Genomic DNA, 20,074 nt, shown 5'->3' with positions numbered 1-20,074 from the left:
CTGAAGATGCTCTCTGGACTCAGGTGCTCCAGTGTCCCCTCCATAGGGGTCATAGGGCCATTCCTTGCCTGAGCTTACTTATACCTTCAGGGTCTGCCTACTCCTCCTCCTGGCACTTATGGGTCACTATGACTGATGGGTTTGACCCTTGTCCTTTCTGTCTACCAGGTTCTCATCTTACTGCCTGCCTGGCCTCACCTTCAGGAGACCTGGGAACTCCCTTTCTATCAGCGTTTTCAGCTTCCCTCTTCCTCAGCCTCCAATTGCTGCCCTCGTTGACTGCATACCTGCTGAAGACTTTGATGATTGGACCGATGGCTATTCCCAGCTCAGACATGGTGCTGATGTGGGTCTGCCTTCCTCTCGGGTCTCTGTCTCTGTCTTTCTCTGTATCTCTGTGTCTGTGTGTCTGTGTCTGTGTCTCTGTCTGTCTGTCTGTCTGTCTGTCTGTCTGTCTCTCTCTCTCTCTCTCTCTCTCTCTCTCTCTCTAGCCAAAGATAAATGCTCTAGGCAGAGACTCTTTTATAAGGTCAGCCTCACGCTAACACAGGGTGGGATGGTCAACAGCCCTGTCCCTCCCCATTTGGTCAGGCTGATCCAATGGAAGGCATGGCTGTGACCCTTTCTGCAGCCTGCCCCTGGGAAGGCCACAGTGTGCTAGGTGGTCCCTTGGAGTCATCACTGAATCATAGCAGGGACCTCCCCACACGATGTTAGGAGGTGTTAGCATTTAGGTCAAGTTGAGAAGTGTCTGGCAGGGAACAGTGCGCAGGTAAAGAACTGGATGTCCAATTGACTCAGAGGAGAGGTTTAGCCCTCGACCCTATACCCAGCAGCCTCTGCCCTGCTCGACATAGCGGTGACTCTCAGAAGCACATCCGCACGGGGAAGCTGGGAAGCAGGGCTTGGAGGGCTCACAGGGTAGGGGTCCGGCTTGTGCAGCTTTTCAATGTAACAGGACAGGGTCCAGCCCAAGAAGGGCTATTTTTTTATGGGGCCTTGAGCAGTTGGAGCAGAACTGGCAATGGTAAAGGTGAAGTGCATTGGTGTCCTGGTCACTCTGCTGCCTGAACGGTCAAGAGAAACCTCTGTGGTTCGATGTGAAGGAATGTGGCCTCTGTCTGTACAGAGAAGAGGCCCTTGTCAAGCCTCCAGCTTCACTGGTTCTTAATTAGCGTAAAGGTCACTAATTTTGGCAGTCTTCCAGCTAGCCAGGACAATGAGGCCCTGCCCCCCGCCCCCAGGTCTGTGACAGATGGCACTTCTCTGATGCAAGGATAACTGTTGCCTAGGTTACCTCTGCTTTTGCTGCTTTGCTGAGCCACAGGCATCTGCTACGACTGCAGTGGTGAAAGGTCAGCACCTCTACCTATGCTGTCTCAGCCTTTGGGTCAGATCCTGGTCAGCTCTGCACGTAGACACATTGGTCACTGAGAAGTTGTTTTTTGTTGTTGTTGTTTTTGTTTTTGTTTTTGTTTTGTCCAGAACTGCAATAAATGGACTTGACCAGTCTCTCTCTTCTTCTTCAAGGCTAAAGACACCTACTGAGAAACCCAGGTCATGAAAGAAATGAAAAGAAGACACACTGAGATCTTCACAGGTCTACACTCACTCCCAGACAGGGCATAGATACCTCACACCTCCATTAGTGCTCCCCCTCTCTGTCTCTCTCTCTCTCTCTCTCCTGATTCCTATCCTGTATCTGTGGCCCTCAACTGCCAGGGAGCCAGGATGTTGTATTGGTTTGGGAGCAGTGCTCCAGCCATTGAAAGAGACAGTTCTTCCTCCTTTCTCCCTTCTCTCTCTCTCTCTCTCTCTCTCTCTCTCTCTCTCTCTCTCCCTCCCTCCTTCCCTTTCTTTCTTAAACTTTTATTCTTTTCTCATACATCACACCCAGACTGCAGTTCCCCCCTCTGATCCTCCAAGTCCCTCCTCCCCACCTCCTGTCTCCCCCAGATCAATTCTAAAGAGGCCTTTCTGTCCCTCCAGCTCACAAATGCTGGCTTCTCCATAGGATGAGCTTTCAGGCCCGAGTTTGATGAGCTCTTCACAACTAAGACCACAACTAAGATACATGGGAGCAAAAGTTCAAAGCCAGCCTTTGCTGTGTCCATTGTCCCACCATTTCCGCCGTGTCCAGCCCCAGGTTGCTTTGACACACATCCTGTTTCTCATCCTCTAGATGGAGGGGATGTTGGCTAGGTGGGAACTTCTATCTTCCCAGTGCATGTGTGGCTTCATAAACAACAACACACAAACACACACACACACACACACACACACCACACTTATACACACATACCACACCCACATACACATCACACTACACAAACACACACACACCCCACACATACATACCACACCACACACACACCACATTCACACTCGCACACATACACTACACAATACACACCATTCCTCATGCCAGCACTCACATACACATCACACCACACACACTACATTCACACATACCACATACACCACACATACACACACTGCACACTCACATATACACACACACATGACACCACACTCATACACACACACACCACACAAATACATACACACACATACACACCACACACAGACACAGACACAGACAGACAGACAGACAGACAGACAGACACACACACACACACACACACACACACGCACACACCACACTCATGCACACACACACACATGCCACATATATGCACCACGCAGATTGCCTGGGATGTTTTCCCTGGAGCTAAGCCCTGAATTTTTTCTCTACTCCTTCAAATGGGGGTAACGACAGGAATGTGCTTCCCAAGGCTGCAAAGCTGGGATAGAGCTCATAAAACATCTGCTGTCCAGATCCCTACAGGACATCTTTTTCTTTTTCTTTTCTTTTTTTTTTCTTTTGGTTTTTTTGAGACAGGATCTCTCTGCATAGCCTTGACTGTTTTGGACTCGCTTTGTAGACCAGGCTGGCCTTGAACTCTCAGCGATCGGCCTGCCTCTGCCTCCCAAGTGCTGGGATTAAAGGTGCGCGCCACCACCGCCTGGCTCAAGGACATCTTTTTCTTAACTGACAGCAGTTTTCCCAGCAGCCTGGAGACACAGGTGGGGACTATCTGGCCATGTTATGGATGCCGCAGGGTGTTCTGGCTAGTTTTATGTCAGCTTGACACAAGCTAGAGTTTTCTAAGAAGAGGGACCCACAATTGAGAAAATGCCTCCATAACATTGGCATGGCTATGCAGACAGTTTATAAACCTATCAAACCCGCTGGGTGACCTCTGAGAACTCTCTGGAAAGGCTTTCTCTACTTTGGAATTCTTTGGTCATAGCCCATGGTTGGTGACTGGCTGATCTTCAGATGCTGGAAACTTCCAGGAGAGGAGGGGTCGTCTCGCTCTGAGCTCTGTGCCTCCCCCTTCAGCCCCACTGCAGATCAAAGCTTCTTCGTTCTCCAGGCCCATAACCTACTCCTGAAGCAGTTGCAAAGATCACAAACAAGGAAGCCTTTTGTTTTTGGGGAAAAAAAAATATGTACTTGCTCTCCTGGCAACGGCTTTGATCATGTGTGTGGCGATTCTGAAAGCTGCTTGTTATTAGCTCCTCAAGCAAAAGAACATCACTGGGACACATCAGAGGGCTCTGCCCTCAATCCTGGTAAGGCCTGTTCCAACGACCTAGCCTAGGAAAATGCCTCCTGAATGACCATCCCCACGGAGCCTGGCTCCAGCCTTCCCCCCCTAGCCCACCATGTGTTCTATCAGGGAAGTTTAGCCTAAAGCCAGCAGTCCGTGTGCCTGTGATGTGGGCCTCTCATGGCTCTTGTCCTCTCAAAGGAAAGAATTCAGCTGAGTGAAGCAAACCAAATATTCCAAAGACAGATGGCAGTAGGCTTTCCCAGGTTGGGTAGCAGCTCAGTGGGTTCTTCATTTTGGATTTGAAAGAATATTTTAGGTGGTCTCAAAAAACCAAAAAAATATTTTTTTAACATGGGTGCCATAGGTAAGGTGATCTTTTCGTCCCTCCCAAATCATAGTGGACCATATTTTCCTTTTAGAGTATTTTTCCCCCTCATGATTGTTAGCTCATCTGCTAGTCTGCTAGCCTATCTGATCTGCCTCTGGGTTACTTAGCAGCCTGACATCATCACAGGCTGCCTGCCACCAGGTGTGTGCTAGGGGCCCAGGGTATGAAAGGACAAAACCCACCGCCAGCCCGTATCTCACTCTTGCACTTCCTCTAAGGGTGCCCCCTTTATTCTCTCTCTGTCTCTACCCTCATGGCCCTAACTCCTCTCCCCTTCCCTTCCCCCCAGATAAATCTCTCCATATTCATATCAGTTGCGTGGCATCCCACTTTAATGATAACGGTGCCCTAGAAAAGCTCTCACGGGGGCGGGGGTGGGGTGGGGAGGGGAGGGTAAAAACCACACAGCAAATGATATTACAATGACGCTGAGTTCATCTGAGGTTGCAGTTCCCTGCGTTAGTGCCTGTGTGGGAAAACGTCCCCACAGCCTTTACTTTCTGATCCGGAGGGAACAAGCTGTCTGCAGCCTCAAGGATGATTAAGCAGGAAAGGACATTCTGACCATGGGAGGCACAGTGACCACTGACACAGTGACAGTTTTCTTGCTTATCTCATCTCTGACTCCCTGGAGACAGCAGGTCCTGCGTTGAGCTCATTGCTGTCTGTCAGTTAAAACCTTCCGCCCTAAGGTTAAGGCATTCTGTGTCGTTTTGTTTTGTTTTTTAACGGAGCCCTATTGTAAAAACAGGAGCAGAGGTTTGACAATAGCTTGCCTGGCTGTTCAAACAGGACCAGGCTTGAGCTGTATTTTAGGACCCCTTTCTCCCAGTCCCAACCTTCTGTCTACCTTCTAAACTCCTACACCTCTCCATGCCAGGTAAGTCCCCCGGTAGGCCACATGTGTGTGCCACCTAACATGCTAACAACATTTTATTTATGGAAAATGGAATAAACCAAGACCCTGCTTCATTCCTTTGTATTCGTGCAGAGTCTCACAGCCCATAGCCCACTCCTCTCCAAGCCCAAGAACCTCCTAGCTCTTCTCCATCTTTTCTCAAGTAGCTACATCTGTATCTGTGATGAGTTCCATCTTCTCACCCGCTGCAGCTGAAAACAAATCAGGGGCTGGTGAGATGGGGCCCCTGGGGAAAGGCCTGAGGCCAAGTCTGATGGTCTGAGATACATGCATGGTACCCACGTAGTGGAAGGCAAGAGCTGATTTCTAGAAGGTGTCCTTTAATTTCTACAGGCATGCCAATGCACTCTCACACCTCTTCGCACACACAGGATAAATGTAAATAAATAAAGATCCAAGCACAAGGCTGGATTTTCAAATTTTGAAAATACAGTGAAGTGGGGCCCGAGAAGGTGGCTCAGTTGATAGAGTGCTGCTTGTGCAAGTGCGGGGACCTGAGTTCAGATCCCAGTGTTAGGTCCGAAGGAAATTCCAAAAGGCAGTCCAAATATCCAGAAATGAGCTCAGCTTGGACTATAGGATTTCTTGGGTGACATAAAATCTAGTATTCCTCAGGAACATGTGAAACTGGTTCCCTTCTGCCAAAAAGGATCACTTCCCTTATCGATGGCAGGAGGGACCTGCGATGCCTGTCAGTATATCAAAGCGCATGCTGGCATCCAGGCTCCCTCAGTATCACAAGTACCTGTCTGTCACACATTTCAAAGTTCATGCTAGCAGCCTGCCATTCCTACCTCCTCCCCTCCCCTAACTTCCCCCCCAGCTAACGGGATCCACCCCACCCCCACCCCCACCCTCTGCTTCTCATCCTCCTGTGTTCTCTCCCTGTATGCTCTGCTCCTGCTTCCCTCGCTTTGTTTCTTCTATTCTCTATCCCTGCTGTTCTCCCTTCTCTCACAGATAGCGCTGGCCATGTCCAGTCTACTTCTTTCTCTCTCTGCTCTGGACTCTCCCAGATGCTTCTGGCTGCTCTCTCACACACATCAACAGTAAAAGCCTTCCACTTAACCATACCACCAATCAGCCATGCCATCAGTTTATACACCTAGCATCCATGTAAAAAGCCGGTTGCGTCCGGGTGTGGTGGTGCTAGCCTTTAATCCCAGCACTCGGGAGGCAGAGGCAGGCGGATCGCTGTGAGTTCGAGGCCAGCCTGGTCTACAAAGTGAGTCCAGGACAGCCAAGGCTACACAGAGAAACCCTGTCTTAAAAAACAAAACAACAACAACAACAAAAAAAAAGCCGGTTGCAGCGGCATCACACACCTGTAATTCCAGTGCTGGGAGGAGACAAGAGTATTACTGGCTGGCCTGCCTAATCAGATAGATGAAGTCCAGGTTCAGGGAGAGACCTGGTCTAAGAAAATAAGGAAAGGCTAAGGAGATAGATTTGGCAAGGGAATGTGAGTTCAAATCCCCAGGGCCCATTTTGCACATAGTCACTGGTGCCTGTAATAGCACAAATGTCTCCCCCCCCATCCCCCTCCCCCCAATAGGACAAAACCAAGCAGATCATAGAAGCTCACTGGCCAACTCTGGGTTCAGGGAGAGACCCTATCTCAAAATGAATAAGGTGTCAACCAAGAGAGGAAGGCACGGGATGGCCTCCTTTGGCTTCCACATGTGTGTATTGAGCACAAGCATCCCTATAGTCACAGGCATGCACCACATGCTACACACACAGACATACACACAAACACAGACACACACAGACACAGACACACACACACACACACACACACACACACACACACACACACACACACACGAAGTAGCTCTCACACATGGGACAAACCACTAACTGAGATGCCTATTTAACAAATCGAAGTGGGAGCCAGGTATGGTGGCACACACTTCTAATCCCAGTACTTGGAAGGCAGAGGCAGTTGGATCACTGTGAGTTCAAGGCCAGCCTGGTCTACAAAGTGACTTCAGGACAGCCAAGGCTAACACAGAGAGACTCTGTCTTGGGGGAAAAAAGAAAGAAAGAAAGAAAAAACCAAATCTAAGTGGATGTGGCTGCCAGGATTTTCCAGGATCCTTCAGTCCCTACATGTTACAGAGTATAGCTGGCTTCGGCACCTACCCTGAACTTTCTAGCCCAGGGACCAGGCTGCCAGCCTCCTGCAGCACTTCCTTATGTAATCCAGTCCTTTCTACCCATTACCCTCCTGGCCTCTTGGTCTCCCGACTCTCCCCTCTGCCTTTCCTCCTTTCCTCACATGGCCCCGCTATGTGTTTACCCTCCCAGATGCCTTTACTTCTGGCTATGCTCTCCCTCCCATCTACAGTAAACCTTCTCGGCCACCATTCCTAGGAACAGTCACCTTCCTTTTCAATTTCTTTTTTTCATTCAGCAAGGTGAGCAATCTCGAGGAGCGCAGCCAATGCTGACTTCTGGCCTCCATGTTCATCCACGCTCATCTGTGTACACGTACACACACACACACACACACACACACACACACACACACACACACACACTCCTACAATGAAGTCACAGTAATACATATGACCATAAAGTAGCTTACACTCAGGGCCACATTCTTTGTGTACTCCCAGCCGTTTGGGAGGCTGAAGCAGGTGGAGTACAGGTTCAAGGCCAGCATGGGCAACTTCAGGAATACCCTGTCTTCATAATTAAAAACAACGAGCATGATTGGGCATATAGCTCAGTGGTCGGGTGCTTACCTGGCATGTACATGCACACATGCTATCCAACCCAAACTGAGCGCAATGGAAATCTCAGATTCGAGTCACACCAGGGAGGTTTCTGGGAAAGAGAGGGTTTAATGCAGATAGGAAAATGGGCAAAGCAGACAGAAAAGATGGCTTCTGCCAAGTGTGGAGGCCTCTTTCCAAATGACCAGAGTCTACATGTGGGCAACTTGGAATCCTGTTCAAGTCAGTAAGTTGCCTCCCCCACCCCAGCCCCACCCCTGATTTCTTCTTCTGTCCCCCTTTAGCCCAGGCTGCCCTTGCACAGCCTTTAGTGGTTCCGGGGATCAAACCTAGAGGGTATGCTTGCCAAGCACTCTACTGAGGGGACAGCCCAGCCTGACTGCCATCTTTATAAGGCCTTGCCTACTGCACTCCTCAATTTGGTGGCTCTGACCCTTACCTTGCTGCTCAGAAAGACCCCCCGCGATCATGTGACCATGATCATGTGCTTCAAGGACACGCCCAAACCCCACCCACTTGACCATGCCCCCACAGCCACAGATCTTCACGGTCCTGCCCCTGGGCCACACTCTGTGGGTCCTTCAGATTGAGTTCATTTTGTCATGTGTGGGAGCAGGAACCTTTACCCGCTGATCTGTCTCACTGGCCCCTACTCGTGTGTGGGTGAGACATGTCATCAACTCTTTTTAAAAGATTTATGTATGAATGCTCTGCCTGTGTGTATGTATGTGCAATGCCTGTGTGTGCGTAAGTCAGGAGAGGGTACTGGGTTCCCTGGAGCTGGAGTAACAAGTGTTATGAACAGCCTTTTGGGTTCTGGAATCTAAACCTCAGCCCTCTTAGAGAGCAGTAAGTGCTCTTAGCCACTGAGCTCCAGCCCCCCCACCCCACCCCGACCTTTTTTTTAATTTTTATTTTTAAAGACAAGAGCTCTCATTGGCCTAAGCTAGGCTGGCTGACCACGGGGCCAAAAGGATATGCCAGTCTTTACCTGCCCAGTGCTGGGATTAAGTGTGTACCTGTTAGAAATAACATCTGCTGGTTCACACTTTGAAGTGCCAGGAGTCAGTTTAGGCCCAGCTACAAATGAACAGAAAACACCCTTGCTAACGCCTGCTGGTCTAATTATGCCCCCTCCAATACCTGCTAATGCTTGCTGGTCTAACTATCCCCCCCCCAACCCCTTTGCTAATGCTTGCTGCTTTAACCCCTCCCCCCAACTCTACTAAGCTACCCCTCCCTGCCAAACTATAAGTTTAGAATAGAATATTACGGGCAAGCTTGGTCTTGTGTCTGATAAGCTTTAGAAGAAACAGGAAGTGAAATGTAGAGATGAACCCTGTGAGCAAGAACTCCTGAAAAGAGCTGCAGCTGGCTGTGAAGGAAACAGAAAGGAATCTGTCTGCAGACCGACTGGGCTGATTTCAGTACAGTGGACAGACTGGAATGCTGCAGGCCCAGAGGCTAATGACCTTATCTCGGGCTGAGTTCTGGCCCTCTGGAACAGTTATTCCTTACCACCCTATGTCAAAACTAACATCTTGTGACAATAGATTAAAACCCTTTTAGAAACTACTGACTTATAGGCAGCCAGCTTCTATCAATGCAAAAACTAAGGATGCCTGCAGAGAGCAGCTAAGGATGCCAGGATGGCAGCTAAGGATGCTAGCAGAGAGCAGCTAAGGATGCCAGGGTAGCAGCTAAGGATGCTGACAGAGAGCAGTAAGGATGCCAGGATAGCAGCTAGGGATGCCATCAGATAGTGTCTTGAATTATAGACACTTTCGCCATCTTGATGAACCTATCTCTCTGATTTAGTCACCAAATGTATTGCAAACTTGCATTGATTTATGCAAGTTTCTCTGCTCTATAAAACTATAAAAATTCCAGGAAACTGCTTTCAAGATAGAATAACTAGTAGAATAAACTATCTCTGATTCTCTTTATGATAAGAGCTTTGGTTTTTGCGTCAACAGCCCACATATGATTTTTGTTGAAAGTGGACCAACAAACAACAGAGGGAAAACAAGACCCAGGTGATGTGTAATATTGCTCCCTCCCAATTATTCATAAAGGGAAGGGTCACACATTAGAGTTTTATTATTATTTTATGTGTACGGGAATTTTGTCTGCATGTATGTCTGCACACCATGCTAGGTGCCCACAGAGGCCAGAAGTGAGGCATAGGATCAGCTGGAATTTAAGTTACAGAGAAGTGTAAGTCACTATGTGGGTACTGGGAACTGAATCTGGGGAATTGGACCCAGGTCCTCTTAAAGAGCACTCAGTGCTTGACCTCTGAGCCATCTCTCCAGCCCACGTTAGCGTTTATAAGGCTTGTTCTCGGCTTCAGCCAGGCTTATCTACTATCCTAACTTGCAAGTCATGAAATGAACTGCCCCAGTACTCTGAGTGTATGGTGTTCTTATTATGAAATGAGCCTGCTCTTAATATAAAATAGGGACAATGTCACTGTGTAGGGCTGGCCTGAAATGTCTGTTTCAGTCTCCAGCAGGCAAGGATTGCCATATCTAGTCCATAAAAAATGATTATGGTTTAATTAAAAAACACATTATTTTACTTTAAAATTTTCTGGTAAAATGAATACAACCAGCAGGGCCTGCTGTTCAGTAGCTTTAAGCACACACATCCTGTGCTGTCTGTGCATCCATGCCCAGAATATTCATCCTCCCCAGAGTGGAACTGTTCCCATTAAATTCTAGCCACCCAGTACCGCCTCAGCTCTGGCACACTCCACTCCCCTCACTGATTGATTAAAGCAGAATGAGCTAATGGCGACAAAGCTGTATTATATATAAATGCAGGTTTGTTGGAGCAGCGCGGGATGGAGAGGGGAAGGAAAGAGAGGGGCACGCGCTAGAGAGGGGGGAAGGGAAGAAGGAAGGAGAGCAGGAAAGGGCAGGAAGCGGGAAAAGGGGCAGGCGGAACCAAAAGGACTGGATTCTAAAGTGAAGGGTCTCTGGGAGAAGGGAAGCCCCGCCCCTAGGTAGAGGGCAGGGTACGGCAGCCACGCCCTGCAGCGGGACCTAACACTCACCACCTCTATGAACTGACTGCTCCTGCTTCTGGGAAACCTGAGGCGACACTCACATGGTGCACACGACACTGTGGATGTGTAAACTCTGAGCTTGTGAGTGCACTGACAGACACCGGCTCTCTCTAGTTTGAGAACTTTTGAGTCACCCAGGAAAAAGTAAGCGGCATCCATTCATGTCACATTCCGTCTCTTCTGGCAACCACAAAACTACTGTCTGTCTCTAAGATGACCAGGCGCCATCACAGAAGACCACAGACTGGGCTCTTGAAGCAACTGGCATGTTTCTCACAGTCAGAGATCAAAGCGCTGGCAGGGCTGGTTTGGTTTCTCCAGACGCCTCTCTTCTTGGAGAGTTGGGAGTCCTTCCTGGTGCCTCATTTCCCCTTCTCCCTCAACATCAATTTCATCTTTAGAGTGGCATATTTTCACATTTAATCCGAGTTTCTATGTATGATTTTGGGAGAGGGACATGATACAGGCCACCACTTTAAAGCCGTGTGACGCTGGATTTGAGCTTAGTAGCAGAGCACTCAGCCAGCAAGGGCCAGGCCCTGGCTAGCTTGCAGCACTCCCACAGTGTGGCCTTCTGTGTCTGGCTGCTTTAATTCTGCTCAGCGTGCTTGTAAGGCTCATCCGGTCCTGTGGAGCGCGAGCTCCTTCATTCCTTTCTATAGCTGGGTGCTGTCTTGTTCCGAGATGTGCCCATCCGCTTGGCCGCCCGCTGAGTGCCATCTGGGTTGTTTCCTCCCTCGGGTTGTTATGAAAACTGTTGCCATAAACATTTATGTGTATGTTTTTTGCTTTTGAAGAAGACAAACATCAAGCGTTTCTTTTATGCTTCCTCCTTTTTGTTTGAAGACATTCTTGCCTGCCCTGAGCTGACAAAAATTTTCCCTTTATATTCTCAAAACTATTTACTGCTTCCGTTTCCCTAGCCATCTGGAAGAGGCTTCAGTGTGTCTGAGGCAGGGATCTAACAGCAGCTTACCCTGTGTGTATGTGGCCCACTCTCCGCTCTGCATACTGGACTTGTCCCCATGCCTCTGGTCAGCAGTGTCACCTCTCACAATCATCTCCATGTCTACCCTCTTGGGTACTCACTCTGCTTTGTTGGCCACTGTCCTGAGTCAATACTACAAACTGCCTTACCCAGGAAGGCCCCAAGTCAGGCCCCATGCTTCCCTGGCTCCTAGATGGCTTAAAGGTCACTGATTTGGAGGTCATGTGGCTGGACAACACAGAGGCGCATCTCCTCCCAGCTCCGCTGCAGACCGCACCTCTGCCGTGTGGTTGAGGTAACTCCTGTTTCTGCTCCTAGCTCTGACTCTTCACTTGGCCACAGGCATAGGCAATGATCTCTCTCTCTCTCTCTCTCTCTCTCTCTCTCTCTCTCTCTCTCTCTCTCTCACACACACACACACACACACACACACACACACACTCACACACACCTGCATCTCTGTTGTCAGGCTGTATCTGTCTGTCCCCTTTGCTGTCTTAGCCTTTGGATCAGACCTTGCTCAGCTCTGCACAGAAAATGCTGACCACTAAGAAATATTGTCTAAACTGTAATACGTGGTTAACCTGACCCAGACCTGACCAGTCTTTCTCTTTCCCCTTCTAAAGACTAAAGACACCTACTAGTCAGCATGACTGGAAACACCAGACCACCCTAATGGGAGTGAACAGAGGTGTTGCGAAGTCCATGGAAGATATTCTCCCCCCTCCCCCTCTCTGAAACAGGGTCTCATGTGTCCAGGCTGCCTGAGGACTTGACTATGTAGCCCCAAGAATGTCCTTGAATTTCTGATCTTCCTGCTTCTATCTCTTTAGTAGCTCCTACGGCGCTGGGAGTGGAACCCGACCTTCATGCACGCTAGATAAACACTGCTAACTGAGCCACATCCCCAGCCAAGGTCCTGGGATTCCTGAAGAGATTTTTATTGCCTCTTTTGACTCACTGGGCCAGTTTGGACCATTACAATACCAATTCTTGTTTTAAAATGCATTTTGATGTGACTTTATGCAAACTTTTCATAGCTGGGCATGGTGGCATACACCTTTAATCCTAGTACTTAGAGGCTGGGATGCAACTCACAGACTGGCAGATCTCTGAGTTTAAGGCCAACCTGACCTATGTATAGAAGTTTAGGTCAGCCATGGCTACATAGTAAGGCTGTATCTCAAAAACAAAACTGTAGCTGTGTAACAATTTTTAGGCTACAGAGATAGGTCGGCAGTTAAGAGCACTTCTCTTACAAACTTGACCCTGAGTTTGGTACTGGGCAGCTCACAACTTTCTGTGACTCCAGCTCTAGAAAATCCGATACTTACTCTGTGGGGACACAGTGTGCATAGACACACACACACACACACAAAGATAACTCTTCAAAAAAAAGTTACTATTTGTGCAGGAGCGCCCCTTCAAAATTCATGTTTACCCAAAGCTCAGGATGTAACCTTTTTGAAAATAGGGTCCTTACAACTCAATCCGTTGAGGTACTGGGTTAAGCACCAATGAGTGGTGTCCTTTGTTGATGCCATGTGAAGACAGAGACTGACGCTGAAGGCAGACAGAACTGACGATTTAACAAAAGTGAGGCCAAGGACAACCTGTGCCGGGAGAAGAGGGACAGGGAACTTCTCTGCACCCTTCAGAGGGGGTGGCCCTACTCACACTTGATTCAGGACAGCCTCCACAACAGAATTTGTGTTGTTTTAAGCAAGTAAGTTTGTAGCAGTTTGTTACTACCTTGCAAGGAAACAAACACACCGCTAATCTGTTGGTTCTTATCATACTTTGTAGATCTCTCCCCTTTGCCTCTGGCTAGAAGCGCCTCACATTTTAATGTACTGATTTGGCCTCTCCAAAACCCAGAAACTATTGTGACTATTGGAAACTCTGATGATTTGGGTCTGTGATATTTTAGATATCCTGGGTGGGTATGTCATGATGCTGACTGTGGTGGGTTTAGTGGCTCACAGCCCCCACCCCAGCCCACCCCTACACAGGTTTCTCTGTGTAGCCTAGCTGTCCTGGACTCATTTTGTAGACCAGCCTGGCCTCGAATTCAGAGATCCACCTGCCTCTGCATCCCAAGTGCTAGGATTATAGGCATGCCTGACTAGTGGCTTAATTTTTTTTTTAAAGATTAACTTATTTTATGTGTATGGATATTTGTTTGCATGTATATCTGAACATTGTGTGCGCTTCATGCTGGAGAGGAACAGAGGAGGGCATTGGATTCCCTGGAGCTGGAGTGACAGGTGGTGGTGAGCCTGGGTTCTCTGCAAGAGCAACAAATACTCTTAATCGCTGAGCCCATCTCTCCAGCTTTAGCTGTGGTAGTTTTAAAACCATGTCCATGGGTCTTCGGCACTCGTCTCCCCGTGCCTGTTGGAGTGTTGGCTACACTCTTAACAGACAGCGCACACGGAAGTGACATGCCACCTGGAGCACACCTGATTCTCTGGGTCTCATCATTTGATGAGTTGCCTGGCGAGCTCTCTAAGCAAAGTGCTGTGTGCTGTGATCGGTTGCACCAAGCACTCTTCACTCCGACAGCGCAAAAAGAGAAGCCCACAGTATCCTCAGTTCAGAGACACCACCAAAGGCTCAGCAGAAAGCAGCGACTCCCGGTGGGCTCACTGCTCACTGCTCCTGCTCTGCTACTGCCTCGTTCTCATAGGAACCCCTTTGGTAAGCGCCCCCATGACCTTCTGCTGCTTCTGAAGCCGGCTTCTTCCCGGAGTCAGGCCTTAGACCTGCCTTTAGGGGTTGAACAACTTCAGGCTTTAGTGGCCTGGCTTGCCAAGCGCCTCCTGTCTGCTGTGTGACTCCAGCTGACCACCCAGGCAAGACTTGATCTATTTGTTTCTACCCCATCCTTCACTGTCCCCTTGTCTATGGTGTCCACATGAAGAAGCTTCTTTGGCAAGAAGGCAACACTATACTCTGGACTTTGCCTGGGGAAGGCGGCCAGAAGCCTAGGGCCATCTCCTGAGGCAGCTTCCACTTCCCTATCACTTATCTGTAAGGGTATGGGAGGAAGAGCTCCCTGCCATTGTCAGTGTGAGGCCTGAAGGGACAGAGCCACCATTGGCAGGAAGCTTGGTTGAGTGACACTTTTGCCTGCTACATCTTTGGCTCTTCCAAGTGGTTGTCACCCAAGGAGCTAAATTCAGAACTAAGTTTACCATACGCTCACCACTGTTGAGTTGAACTCAGCCTATGACACTGTTCGGCTGGTGCTCCTCAGTCCTCCTATCCCTAAAGCCCTTGGGCCAGTGGGGCTGAGTTAGCCTTGGCTAGCACAACCTGGCTTGGAGCAGCCCCCGCCTTCGACCCCACTTCACTTTGCTTGGTGGCTCCAATAGCATAGCGCCACTTGGTCCCAAGGTCCCAGGCTGATGAAAGGACAGCCACTCTTAGCTCCATATCCTTCAAACAAACATCAGCCAGGAGTTTGGTTCAAGTACACCCATTCCCTGCCCTAGCCCCTCTGCACCCCGACTTGCCACAACATTCCTACTGCCTGCTGCAGACTCTGACACCTGAGTCATGACCACCCCATCACTCTACAAGTCCTGAAGTCTCTCTAGGTGAATAACATGCTCACATGGCTGTCCGTTCAACATCTGGCCTCTGTATAGCCCGCAGCTTTTGCCCTCCCCAGGGCTACTCATTCCCAGGGACCTGGGGCTGGTGATTGCTGCAATCCCGCCAATCTTCCAGGCCCTCAATTCCACAGCTACCTTTCTCTGCTCATTTCCTCATGCATGTTTGTACTTCATGGCCCAGTGTGTGGCAATGTCTCTTCCCTCCTAACTCCTCTGGCTGAAGCAGCCCTAATGAATCCGGCAGTGGCATCCTCTGTCTGCACAGGCGTGGCTGAGTGCTGCTGGAGTCGCTCACCAGCGGGGTGATAGCAGCCTGGACAGTAGGGGCCTTAGCTGGAAGAGCCGTTAGAGAAAACTGCTTTGAACAAAGAATAGGGACTCATAGAACACTACGGGGTGTCTTGGTAAAGTTGCACGGATCTGGGACAGTGACTAAAGCAAGCCCTGCCTGGTTTATCCAGCTGCAGTGTGAGTGGGATGATAGATCCTACTGATGTTTAGATGGCAGTGCAAACCACAGTGCTCGGGGTTTATCTGCTCTCAGGGGAGGGGAGGGGAGTCAGGGCTTCAGTTTGAATTCTGGCTTCATGTTGTTTTGGAGTCCTTAAGAAGGTAGAGCAAAGGGAAACAGATATGATGTACCTGGCAAGGCCTCTGGGCAGGGGGAGAAACGTACTCACAGGTGAAAACACTGTCTCTGATGGGATGAACAACCCTTCTTGCAAAACAGTAAAGGAGAAAGCATTTACACTGGTCACCATCAGCACCTGGTCCCATCTCAGGGGCATTTCCTTCATTTGTGTAGTATGTTGACTAGAGTGGCAATAAACTATGCTTGTCAAAAAAACAAGCTGACTACCAACCACCACCTCAAATGTTGCTGTCCCTCTGCCAGACTGGAGAATGTACTTTGGAGGATGTCACATTGGAGACTCTACCTGGATTGACAGGTGTCATCTTCCCTCATAGCTCATAGGCTCTAGAACCATCTCTTGAAAAACAAATCCTTTCCTGCTTAGGAGCCAAGAATGTCCTGTTCTCACCCAGGTCCCACAGTAGCCAAAGTGGAAACTCCCTTCTGTTGCTAACCCAGAGCTCCCAAAGTTGTAGGATGTTCATCAAACTAAGGAGAGGACACTTATGTTTCTTAATAACTTTCTGGGTATATACTCTTTTCAAGCAAACGAATACTTTTATTAACATGTAAGATTTTGTTTTTCAAACATGGTAGGGGTTTGACCTCAAATGCTTATCAGGTCTGCTACTCAATAAATTTATAGCTTGACTACAGATGAACCTTGACGATGCCTCTTCCTCGAAGTCTCGGGTCCATTGCAGACAATTCCAGGTTTTCCTTCCCAGTCCACAAAAGGCATTTCCCTTTCATTTTATGCTCAGGATCTCCTCAAATATATGGGGATATAATACCAACTTGTACAGACTAACAAGACCTCATCTCCCATTCTGGGTTCCATTTCATTTAGAAATGAATTAGGCTGTCCAAACAAACTCACCAGACAGGTTACAATAGATAGTGTAGCACATAAAATTTAAAATTTGCACAAAATACATCTCTCCTCCTTTGGTCTCACACAGAAATTAAAGTCCCCCAATAGAAACAATACTATCCTCCGACCCTTCTCCCAGGCCATCAGTCCTAGCCATGTAAGGCCCATTGAAGTCCCAGATGAAGTCTGGTCCCATCTTCTGCCGTTGCTGCATGGAGTCCTCTTCTAGAAGTAAAGCAGCTCCTTCAGAACTTCCAGAGCCGGTGAGCTCCAACTTGGAGTCTCAAGTGTCACAGGGACGCAAAGTTCCAGGGAGCTATCAGGTCACCCAAGAAAGAGCAAAGCACCTCAAAATTCAGAAACAACAACCAAAGCCCAGGAACGAACGTCATTCGACTGCCACAAGGGCTTACAATCTAGGCCCTAATTCCCGTATGTGAGCACATTTTCCAAATCAAAGTTATTTCCCCTAAACAAACAAACAAAAAGGAACCACTGAATAATCAAAAACTCATATCGAGGTCGTCAACCGCAGACTGTAGCAGGAACGTAGTGTCAGTGAGAACTGAGTGAACATTGAGGAAAAAAAAAAGAAAAAAGGAAAAATAAAAAATAAAAAGAAAGGAAAACAAAAGGCTCTCTGGTTTCAGCTTCTCCAGGGTGTCATGTCAGCCAATCGCCATCACGCAACCAGAATCCATTGGCTGGAAACCTAAAGCACGGGCGGGAAAGATTCATCACCGAGAGGTTAATCCCGCCGGAGAGCAGAGCAAAACACTGGCCTCTCCTGGAGGCTGTCTCACTCAGGGCCTCATGCCTTCCAGCACAATCTGGAATCTTCCACTGTCTCCCTACCGACAACTTGCTACAGCCCTTCCCCCCCTCCCCCCAGAGGGGCCTAGTTTACTCTCGAGGCGACAAGCCAGCCTCCTCCCCGCAGTCGCCCACGCCCCGCCAGGCTCCCGCCCTTACCGCGGCCCGCTCACGACGATTCGCTCTTCTCTATCCGCCGCACAAGCTGCACCAGCATCTCGGCCATCTTCGCCATCTCCTGCGCCTTCTCCTCGGCCTTCTCCGCCCTGGGGCCACAGGGCTCGGCACCGCCCGCGCCCTGCAGGTGGTTGAGTGCGCTCTCCTCAGAGGCCTCCACCTGCGTCTTGATCTGGATCAGCATATTGTCCATCTCCCACAGCTTGCCCCGGTTGCGCACAGGCGCGCGCCCGCGCGCGCGCGTCAGCGACGCGATGTCCTCGCGCATCTCGTGGATGACGGGCAGCAGAAACTGCTCGAAGTCCTCCTCGGGCTCCAGCACCTCCACCTCCTCGGGCTCCGCCAGATCCACCGCGTCCAGGGGCCGCATCTCTGCCGCTCTGCTTGTCTGCGGGACACTCTGTGACCGAGCTCGGGCCGAGTCCTCAAAACTTCCGCCGCGGCTCAACTTTACACCGCGGAGAAGCCACGGAGACGAGTGACTGCCGAGCAGACGGGCGGCGAACAAAATGGAGTTCTAACCGTCAACCAGCGCTCTGCGCCTTGCGACCCATTTCACGACACCGCCGCGCCCCTCTTTACGGTCGCGCTGCGAGGTGCGGGCACGCGCACGTCCATGAAAGGGGCGGGGCGAGTGCCTCCGCGGCCACGCGCGGACATCAGTTCTCCATCCTCCCTCCTAAGCTCTTGGAGCTGTTTGAGGTGTTGCCAGATTCACACTTCACTGTATCTTATTCTGATTTAATGCACGTACTTTTTGAAACAAGGTATCATGCTGTAGCCAAGGTTATCTTGGAACTCATTTGTATGGCTTAAACTGGTCCTGAACTCTCAGCAATCCTCTTGCCTCAGCTTCCCGGGTTGCAGGTATGAGCCACCACGCTGGACACGTTTCCTTACTAGTAAAAAAGGAGAGAGAGAGAGAGAGAGAGAGAGAGAGAGAGAGAGAGAGAGAGAGAGAGAGAGAGAGAGAGAGAGAGAGAGAGAGAGAGAGAGAGAGAGAGAAAGAAGAGAAGAGAAGAGAAGAGAAGAGAAGAGAAGAGAAGAGAAGAAGGGAGGGAGAGAGAGAGAGAGAGAGAGCGCGCGAGCGCCAGCACCCGGATGACAGAGGCAGGAGGATTTCTGAGTTCGAGGTCACCCTGGTCTATATGGTGAGTTTCAGTACAGCCAGGGCTATACAGAGAAACCTTGTTTCTAAACAGCAACAACAAACGAAAACCAGCTTTCCAAAACTGGGGAAAGAGGAATCTGGGAAATCCATAGTGAGGGCTCATAGCCCCTCCTCTTTGGCTATGGCTGAGCTAGTTTAAGGTGTAATTATCTTACCTTGATTGAAAGTGCCTGGGTGTCTTTTAACCAGACAGAGCTCCTGGTTTCCTGAGGTGAAACTTCTGTCTGATGCCTTCTGAGGCCCCAGCTTACCAAAGTTCAGTTGGTGATGAGTTGGTGTGGAAAGGACAGAAGTTGGTGCACACAACTAAATTTGCTTAACAGCCACTCAACATTGATCTTTATGGAAAGATGTAGAATTCTTAGAATTCTTAGTCTACTGATCAGACAGCACTTTCTCGAGAATCTGAACTAGATATTTGGTTAGTTTCCCAGCCATGAATCATGAAACCACTTTGTAAATACCAAACAGAGGCACATATAAAGTACACATCTTTTTAATTGGGCTCTTAGATACTTTACACTCCGTGGCTTTTACTTAAAAAAAAAAAAATCCAGCCTTTCAGGTTTTCCTGACACCAGAAGAAGCTGTGCCATTTAAAACATGACTAAGAGTAAATGGCTCAAAGGACAATGAGGCTCTGTTGCACACGTTTAGGATAGTCAGTTTGCAGAACCTTGACATGGGGAAAGGCTGGTAAGTGTGGATCCTGGGAAATTCACAAATAAATTCTTTGTTTATTTTTCTTTTTTCTTTTTGAGATAAGGTTTCTCTTTGTAGCACTGACTGTCCTCAAACTCACAGAGATCTGCCTGCCTCTGTCTCCCAAGTGCTGGGATTAAAGGCCACGCCCACCCCTTTTTTAACTGGTGGGGATGTGATCTCTATTGCCAAGACAGCTTCCACTGTACAACCCAGAAAATGAGTTGAACCCACATATCTACACAAAACCCTGTGCGTGGAATCTACTCATTAGAGATCAACTCTGAGTCACCAATAACGCATCAGTGTCACACTGAGGAAGAAACAGAAACATTTCCCTTGGAGCTATTTAACTAA

At 49.1% G+C, this 20,074-nt stretch overlaps 1 protein-coding gene and 1 long non-coding RNA gene across 2 annotated transcripts; both read right to left on the bottom strand.

The window, feature by feature from the left end:
- Positions 1–992: 992 nt before the first annotated feature.
- On the bottom strand, positions 993–10,820 carry LOC311606281. The gene is made up of 4 exons (XR_014782283.1): positions 10,727–10,820; positions 7,678–7,759; positions 1,298–1,544; positions 993–1,121 (listed from the first exon to the last, which is right to left on the bottom strand). It is a non-coding gene; the product is annotated as an uncharacterized lncRNA (long non-coding RNA).
- Positions 10,821–16,518: 5,698 nt separating this feature from the next.
- On the bottom strand, positions 16,519–18,386 carry LOC311606197 (MORF4 family-associated protein 1-like). The gene is made up of 2 exons (XM_084797298.1): positions 17,827–18,386; positions 16,519–17,566 (listed from the first exon to the last, which is right to left on the bottom strand). The coding sequence occupies exon 1, from the start codon at positions 18,212–18,214 to the stop codon at positions 17,837–17,839; it is 378 nt and encodes a 125-aa protein (XP_084653424.1). The 5' UTR covers positions 18,215–18,386; the 3' UTR covers positions 16,519–17,566; positions 17,827–17,836.
- Between the last annotated feature and the right edge of the window lie 1,688 nt (positions 18,387–20,074).

Source organism: Acomys minous (genome assembly GCF_964271855.1).
Source record: "Acomys minous genome assembly, chromosome: 10".
NCBI lineage: Eukaryota > Metazoa > Chordata > Mammalia > Rodentia > Muridae > Acomys > Acomys minous.
Note: the sequence above shows the minus strand (reverse complement) of the source record. Positions and strands in the feature narration are given on the sequence as shown.